Source organism: Anabrus simplex, chromosome 3 (genome assembly GCF_040414725.1).
Source record: "Anabrus simplex isolate iqAnaSimp1 chromosome 3, ASM4041472v1, whole genome shotgun sequence".
Lineage (NCBI taxonomy): Eukaryota > Metazoa > Arthropoda > Insecta > Orthoptera > Tettigoniidae > Anabrus > Anabrus simplex.
In genome coordinates this window covers 261,323,755-261,333,061 of record NC_090267.1, presented here as the reverse complement: position 1 = coordinate 261,333,061, position 9,307 = coordinate 261,323,755, and the positions used below count along the sequence as shown (strand labels likewise).

The 9,307-nt window shown below is 35.6% G+C and overlaps 1 protein-coding gene across 3 annotated transcripts in view; it reads right to left on the bottom strand.

The window, feature by feature from the left end:
* Positions 1–4,706: 4,706 nt before the first annotated feature.
* Positions 4,707–9,307, bottom strand: part of LOC136866214 (WD repeat-containing protein 55 homolog) — a 129,512-nt gene continuing 124,911 nt past the window's right edge. For 2 of the 3 annotated variants that reach the window (XM_068226652.1, XM_067142995.2), the window contains one exon: positions 4,707–7,859. In XM_068226652.1, the coding sequence (XP_068082753.1) occupies positions 7,598–7,859 (262 nt within the window). In that variant the 3' untranslated portion in view covers positions 4,707–7,597. The remainder of the gene's footprint in view (positions 7,860–9,307) is intronic. The other variant, XM_067142994.2, reaches the window with a different exon arrangement.

The following is a 9,307-nucleotide window of genomic DNA, read 5'->3' as shown; positions in this document are numbered from 1 at the left end:
GGCTGGTGTTTTGCCTTATTATAGAGGGGTCGGAAGAGCCGCATATAAAAATATGAGAAGCTGTGTTAGGTGGAAGACAGATGCATAGTAAATTGTAGTAATCTAGTGGAAACCGTCAATGAAGTTCTAATGGTGTGCAGTAGGTGGTGTCCTCTCTAGTGGCCTGGCTTTCTCAAAGTAACGGTCTCGTTCGCGTGATTGAACCAACAATATATTATATATATAATAAGGCAAAACACCAGCCAACATTATGAAACAATAATGAAGAAAGGGACCGCTAGATTGAGAAGATATTGAGAATGCTGCTATTTCTAAAGCCTTAAATTTCATGGTGTTTTTTCTCCTTATCACAGGCTTTTCGCCTGCAGGTTAATTCAGGCTTGGTTTCTCTCAAAATGTTTGCTCCCGCTCTCCTCCTGACCAGTTTGATGTGATGGATTTCCACTAAGATGATTTTGACAGCGATTTCAAACTGTTTTGTGATTTTTATAAACCAATAGTTTGTAAACTATGAGGTCCACAACCTCACCATGTGCTACTATCATTCATTTCCATCTACATCATTTGTTTTCTCATTCCCTTGTTTCTTAGGTTAACGCAGTTTTTAGTATCTATTATTATTTCAAATTAACACCTGTTTCACTGAATTTTGTCACAATAAGTTGTTTTTTGCTCTGCATATTGATGTAAATATTGTATATTTGTGCTAATTTTGTTTCCGTATAGGCTCTCTTTTGTTTGTTTTTTCATTTGCGCTTTCATTATGTTTTTTAGCATTTTTTCAACTCATATTATGTAAATTATTCCAACCCCCCTAACTTTTTTCACTGAAGATGGCTCAAACGAGCCAAAACATGTCTGATCTTGTTTACTCCGTCTAATGACGGAATATATGATGTATTGATTTGGAGGATACTTTCATTTTTCGCCATTGTAAAGTGAAAACCGTCAATACGGAATGATTCTAATATCTTGTAATTCCAGTCTCCCATCACAATTAGATTCTCGTCACCTTTTACATATTGCATTAAATCTTCTATCTCTTCATATATTCTTTCGATTTCCTCGTCATCCGCTGAACTAGTAGGCATATAGACCTGCACTATTGTGGTGGGCATTGGTTTGGTGTTTATCTTGACAACAATAATTCTTTCACTATGCTGGTCGTAGTAGCTTACCCGCTGCCCTATTTTCTTATTCATTATTAAACCGACTCCTGCATTTCCCTTGTTTGATTTCGTGTTGATAATTCGGTAGTCACCTGACCAAAAATCCTGTTCTTCCTGCCAACGTACTTCACTTATACTTTAGCCTCTCCATCTCCCTTTTCAGATTCTCTAACCTACCACAACGATTCAAACTTCTAACATTCTTCCGAGAAGTTGTATATAGTCCAATTATCTATTCATTCAATGGAAACTATGAAGTGACTGAAATGCTCCAGAACAAGTAGGCCTATCAGGGCATTCAGTAATTTTAGATCATATCTTTTCATTTATTGCAAATGAAACAAACTATTATGCTAGAAAATAGTTGCTTATCCTAAATGAAGAAAAAAAAAATAGAAATCTTAAATGGGTGGTTTGACTCTAACGAGGATGTGATAAAAGCCTTATTTTGTTCTCTGCATTCTAATATTTCAGGTTTCGAAAGCCCCGTATTCAATTGCAATGGAAGAAAGACAAGTGCTTCTTCATATCCCAAAGCGTTTTAAAGATTATCACATCAAATCCTCATTTTGAAGCATCATTATTAGTGAATATCCTCTGCATGGTAAATTTTGAAAAAAGCATGAAATTATACGTACTGTGTGATTATCTGTGATAAGTTTCATTTTAATGTGCACTGTAGTGCAGGACAGAGCTTTAAACTAGTGGGTCACAAGATTTAAATCTGATTTCTTCATAAATTCACCGGCCTTTTCATTTAAATACAGGGTGAGCAACATAAAGCGGAACCAGTCCTGCAGACTGGCAGCTCAGCCTGCACACGGGAGATGCGTGCCTGACAGAAGGTCCGCAGGAAATGTATTGTCGCGTAAGCTTTTTTCAAACAAACACAAAATATAAAAGTGCTCACTTATATCATGCCAGGAGATGTTGAAACTGCCTCCCTTCCAAAAAGAACATTAGGGTCAATTTCTCTGTCATTTATTGCATTCAAAACCCATTCACAAAATCGTATTCGTAATGCAGGGTCAATCGGTTTAAGTTCTTGCAATGTGGTAATTTTATGCGGCTTTAACTTCAGTAACTTTGCACCCGTTGGAACAGAACCGTAGGAAATTTCCATTTCCTGAGCAAGACGTTGAAGTGATTTTGTAGGAGGCCTTTCCAGAGCATTACTAATGTTACCTACAGTTTTTTGAGTGAGTACTGTATGTCATTTATTACGTTTCTTATCAAGAAGACTTCCTGTCTCACGTAATTTATTTACTAATCTATGAATCGAAGCCCGACCTGGAACTTGAACATCAGGAAATTTTTCTTGATATAATCTCCACATGGCCCGCACACTTTCTGTACGGACATATGAATTGTAAATAATACTCTTTGGGGAACAGAATACAGATTCCCGACTTGAGCCTCCTGAGCCATTTCACTGAATTCACACACTGTACTAATGTCACCAACGAAACACGTGCCACGTTTGCAAACGTTCAACAAGGACTGAAACCTGGCGTGGTAGCGCAGTCTTGACTACATCCAGCACTATATTTTGTACCGGCCGACTCACTCAATAAGGAATTCTCGCGCACAGGATGGAGCGGTTCTGCTTTATTCTGCTCACCCGGTATGAGGTGAATAAATTAATAAATATAATGAAGTTGTTGTTGAGTGTGTGTTACGCCTCCAGCTAATGCTTCTACGAAAGCACTGGTGAATGAAGTCAAAGTTGAGAAGTCGTATCCCTGTGGGTTTCTATTACATGTAAAATGTAGGCCCCTTAGTTTAAGATCACAAGACTAGCTATAACATAAAACTAGAATCACTAGCTCTTGAGATTCAGGGACATGACTTTCTACTTCAAAAATATTTCAGACACTGACCACAATCGCCCTGGTGAGAAGCCAGTGATTATCTTACTGAGTTAGCACGTCCTAAAAGAAAAAAAAAGAAACTGCCTTGGACATGTGAGGCATAAACATCACATATCATCTTTACTTTTAAAGAGAGCTTGAGACCATGGATTTAGAGACAAATCTTTGTTACTGCCTTTTACAGTTAACTTTCCTTTGGACAATTACAGTAATATTTCCTTCTCATAATGTGATTTTCAAAAATTATATTTTCCATTCCATAACGTTATAGATATGGTTTTGCACCTTCACTTCCTGGATGACTGAGTGTTCTTTTGGTCGTCCATGGTATTCATAAAATCTTCTGCCAGCACCACATCTCGAAGGCAATAATATAGTATTTGCCTTTAGCCTTCACTGCCCAAGACTTGCTATCATGCAGAAGGTCAATTCACCTGTCTTTTCAGTCTCATATTTGTTGTGTTCACGGTTACTGCTCCGTTTTGGCACGGCTGCACATCCCAGCAAAATGCATGTCCTGCATTCTACCCGCCATCAATTAAATTAAAATATTTTCAGACATACTGAAGTGCTTGATATTTTTCCCAACAGGAGTTCTTTTACGTGCCAGTAAATCTGGTGACACAAGGATGGCAGACCATGACAGGATCGACTCTGCCATCTTGAGCTCAGAAAGTCAGCGGTCTGCTGTATGAGCCACTCAGCCTGGATTACCAAGACGCTGACAATCATCATTAGAATATTAATACTATCCAGTTTTAAAGGTTCACGACATATAAAATTGATACAAGTAAGAAAAATTTCAAGGTTTTGTCAAAATCTGTGTTTCAACTCATTGGTAGAGGCACCTGTTTTTTGCAAAACATAAAATCACAATTTTTTTTGCAAATTTCAAAAATTTTACTAAAAAATCTAACTATTTACCTTTAAGCAAAATCACGAAATAATTAACTAAATTATGTGGAATCATGGAATCACTCTTTGATCCAAGCATAACGAATAGTAATTTAGAAAATGATTCTCTCATCTAATAAAGCACATTCCCATCCTACAAGAACTTTCAACATCAGAATATTTTCAACCATACACAGTGTTCAGTGATCTAGTTGGCAGTTCACATATGTGCCATTTCATTGCCCTGATTACCAAAATATGGAATTTAAAAATCATCATTTGCCGTGAATAACGTTATTAAATTCATGTGTTAAACGGCAGAAAAATACAAGTTAAATGATACGAGCAATTGGAATCATAGTGGCCGTGACCGAGATAAAATGTACCATTGGAAATTGTTAGAGTCAACAGAGAGAACAATAGAAAACTGATTTGAAATAAGCAGCCGTGAATATCAGAAGAGTAGTCCTGTAAGAAAGAAAAAAGAAAAAACATATTCTGAAGTTATATTAAATTTGTCAGTAAAAACCAAAGATATTATGAGAATTTATTTCCGTGCACATCATATTTATGAAATTAATATTATCTTTGAATGTATTTTTCATGCATGCGCAAGAGAACGGCGCGATGGTTCATTAAATCAAGCACAGCACTGATGGGCTCCAGCCGACATCACCCGCAGATAAGAGCTCATTTACCGAGATTCCCAGATGACCAAGCCGTTAACCAACGGAGAACCTGTCCACAGAAGGATGTAGCAGAACAAGCAGCGATCCCGGCAGCAGACAGACACAGAATAAGATAACTTTCACAATTTATTTTAAGATCATTTATATTTTTCTTTGTTAAAGATAGTTGTTGAATGATAATGTTCGGATGGAATAGGTCGTTATATCTTCGTGATTTGTTTAATAACATTTAGTTTCTACGCGAGTGATTCAATAGTGATGCATTAAGTAAGGTTATTATCAGTAGTCTTCAGTAAGATTTAAATACATCCTAAGGTAGGAAAGTGAACATATGTCAGTGAAGTGTTACGTTAGTGATATTTCAGTTATTTTTCAATAAGCCATGCCAAAGATAGGAAGTTTTGATGAGAATGAAGTGTGATACATGTTAATATCAAGTTGTAGGTTACCAAGTTCGTAAATATTGACTACTTATTGCCAAATTTAAGCCAGTATAGGTTAAATATGAATATATATGGAAAAGTAAAATGTGTAGTGCTACGCATTTGATTAGCTGTTGATCCATGAAGTGGTAATTTAAGTAAGTATGAAGTGAACTGATTTGTGCCTTACACAGAATCAAATAAATAATACTGGCATATGGTGCAGTATAAATATATGAAGAAAATATGAGAACAGGAGTATGAGATGATGGAATAATGTTGTATAAAAGAAAGTAGTTGATTGCTTTCTCCATAAACTAGATTTTTATGACTGTTTTATCTTGTATTAAAGCATGTATTTTATTTTAATGAGGAACCCAGTTCAGGACCCTGACTTAGCTTTAGATTAAGTATGGCTGAAGATGCTTACAAAGCCTAAGAGAAACATGCCCCATTTTAACATATATGTAATATTTGTATCTTAAACTTAAAGACTGTAAAGTATTGGAATGGGTTTTTTTAATAAATTTGTTTGAAACTTTTACATTCTGTACTCCAATACGGCTATCATAATGAGACTCATTCCATTTAGTAATTAGAAATTTATTTTGTGTTGAGAGGTACAGCGAAGTGTAGCAAATACAGTATTTGTCGCGTGATAACAATAGCCTGTATCTGGATTAGGAATATATAAACATACATATCCCATCATATATTTTTGCTATTACTGCTTAGTATGAATAAGATCACATTTCTCTTAGCCCTGAAAATGTTATCTGTCATCCCTTATGGTAGAAATATGATTTCCAATTTGGGTCAGAGCCATCGCCACAGTTGCATGATTACAGGAAAAGACCTTGAATTCCTGAAGTTCACAGGATAACTTGTACCTTCGGGGAGCAAGCCTCAGGAATGTTCAGTTTTGTTGCCGGTTAGCAGCGAGATTGCTGAATAACATAGTGAGCCTATTTGCATTTCGCATTCCATTCATAAGTTAGAAATGTATTTTGTGTTGCATGGTACAATGAAGTGTAGTGAATATTTGTCACATGATATAGTAGCCTTTATCTGGATTAGGAACATAATCGTGTGAAATTGACCACCATGGTGCATAGCCTAGTTATGGATATGGAAAAAGTCATGAAATTCCTTACTAATGAAGACAAAATAAAAACTGTCAGAAAGTGGACTAGCGTCCGCATCTTGAAGAGCGTAGAGGACCCGAATGTTGAAATTGCGCCTTTGAGTTTTGGCTCGATCATTTGAGTTTGTCGAAGTTTATTGAAAATGGTGTCCAAAGTCATTTCTGCCAATTGCACATGGTTGAGTGTAACCAGAAAATAATGCTTAATAACCCACTGGTCCAAAATAAAAGGTTTCTACTAACATTTTTTTAGAAAGAGTACGATCTGCTATAATACTTGGATATTTTTATTGGCTCCCGTGATCTTGTTTTCATATTTTTTGTTTGGTGTTTTTCACAACTTTCAGTGCACTTATTTTATAACCCCACTGGAAAAGGTTTTCATATTTGTTCTCTTGTGTTTTTCACACCTTTAAATACTTTCCTCTCATCTTTAGAAATGGTAGATATAGTTTACACTGTACCTGTGGATACACGATGTAAAATGCCCTCATGCTGGAAAAAAAAATGTATTTACCATATCCCTGTTGGACAGATTTTATTCGTATATTCAGCAGTACGTTTTCTCACTTAAGATGTTCCTTTTTGTTGTCTCCTGCAGAAATGTCTTAATGAGGTTTCATTGTATGTACACAGGCTAGGCTTTATTTGTTAAAGTAAGTTAACAGAATAAAATTTTTCCAAGCATTCTTCTTTTGATGTGTGTAATAAGTGTTTTCAGCAGAAGTTTCATGTTTCTTGTACATATGTAAAAATAAAATATGTTTTACTGCAAATCAAATGCCTTTTGCTTTACCTTTTACTGCCAAAAAGAGGAAATGAAATGTAGCTAATGTATTGACAAAATAAAAATAGCAAAAATATACTGAAATCACTTTTTTAAATGACAAAATTAGGCAATATTTATTTACCACAAACAGGCACCTCTACTCATTGATCCTCTCAACAACATTTATACAGAATACAAGTTTCAACAAATGCTGGCTATTTCACCTCCAGTTAGGCAACCTCAAAGCACGATCATGAAAGTAATTAGTTTTCTCAAACGTTTTGTAACTCCATAATATGCTATTTGATATTCAACAACTATTACCAACAAGGAAAGGAAGGAAAGATCAAATCAATTCAGATGCAATGTTGGCATAAATTTAATTTAGGCTACATCATTTCTTCTGTAAAGTCATGTTCACATCACATTCTTGCGAGGACCACCATCTAACACAGCACTATAAACATTGTTCCAACACACCATCTGCCTTCACTTCACCATATCGGGAGAAGTATCACTAGCAGAAAAGTCAATTCAGCTATAAATAGTACGAGTTTGAATGAGCAAAACAGAGTATGTTCAGGTGAAATGGTTATGTACACAATGAAGATAAAATGTCCCCTATAGCCACCTTCCATGTTAGACAAGACCAGAAAAAAAGTCAGATGGGTTCTTGTACTTCGATGATGGAAGATTGTGACTCATGTCCTTCCTTTTCTTTGACTTCTCCTTCTCATTGACTTCCACATCTTCAAAGTATTTGATATTCCAGAACTTTATTGTGTTGTCATGTGAAAATGATGATATCAGATAACCATCATTTGATATGTCCATAGACTCAATGGAGAACTGGTGCTGGCCAACAATCCCCAGATGGCGATGAGGAAACAAGTGAGTAGCACTGAAACATTGGAATATTAATTATTACCTAATAAATAATATACAGGTTTAGTGAAGACACAAAAAGTGTAAAATCATCTTAGGAAAGAGTCTTAATGCAAAGAAACAGAAGTCCTCCTTCAGGTACACATGATCAAACAACACTCCAAATATAACAAAACTCCACTACCATATGACAATTTATCAATAAAAGACAGTAGTTCTGAGAAACTGCATGCTCACAATTACAAAGAATGGCGAATCAATGCCTGTTATTATGTACTTGTTTCGACCTTCACAGAGGTCATCCTCAGCTGGTCATAAGATCTAAAGCTAACTTAACATATAATTTAAAAACATTACTAAATCTAATGAAGCATGTCCTATGATATGAATTATGATATTAAAATATACAATGTTATTAAGTGTCCTCTGGTTTAAAAAAACAAGTGTCGATGTTTATGTGACATGTATATGCTACTTAAAATTCTGTTTGTACTGTTTGTGAGTAACACATAATTTGTTAAAATACAATTTCTACAACTTAAAATGTTTATAGTATTCTTGAGGTACACTTGGGAGTTTAATTAATGTTGGTAAAGCGTTGCATACGTTCACAGGTCTGTTTGTACCCAGCATTCTAGAAAATTCAATGATGTGAATTGTTCGTCTTGTACATTCATACAGTTAGGTTAAATGATTTACATTGAAATATTGTAGTGTGTTATTAGTTTCTTTAATACTAATCTTGTTATATGATAAGAGATGCTCCCTCTTTGTGTGTTGTTGGACATGCTAGTAATCAGCTAGAACAGAAGAGAAACAAAGAATAAGAATTTTTTCGATAGAATGTCTACTGAACGAGTGGAAAGATGCGTGCTTACATACATAGTGCTGTTGACCAGTTGATGTGTACTGTTAGGGAACACGTCGTGCACTGCTCCGTGTACATCTAGGGCTGGTACTTGTGGTTACGGAGAGGGAAGAGGAGGGGCAGGAGGGGTAATGATTGGGGAAGGTAAGGTAGAGTGGGGCGTGTCTTCTGGAGGTTCCTTGATATGTATCGGATTCTGTTTCTTAACTATTTTTAAGCAGGTGTTTTTTAAAAATGGGATAACTGCATTAAAGAGGATATTAACTCTATCTGTAATTTCATTTAAGTTAAAATTTTAGTTAGCATTTTGATCCATACTAATGTAAAATTCTCCCGTTATATTAATTAGGTGGAAGGTACCCATTCTTTTAACTGTGAATACCAAGTATCAATACAGACATGAAACTGATAGATTATAAAACTGCGTGCTGTTTAGGTTACTTTCTCAAATGTAAGAAATGCCCTTCAGTGAACAGTTTCCACTGTGCCTCAAGCTGCCTCTTATTGCTTTCCCCTCGCCCCCGTGATGTATATTCGGGGATGAATGCTCTCATGTAAGAAAAATAATAAGGGTACCGTAGATCTAACAAAATAGT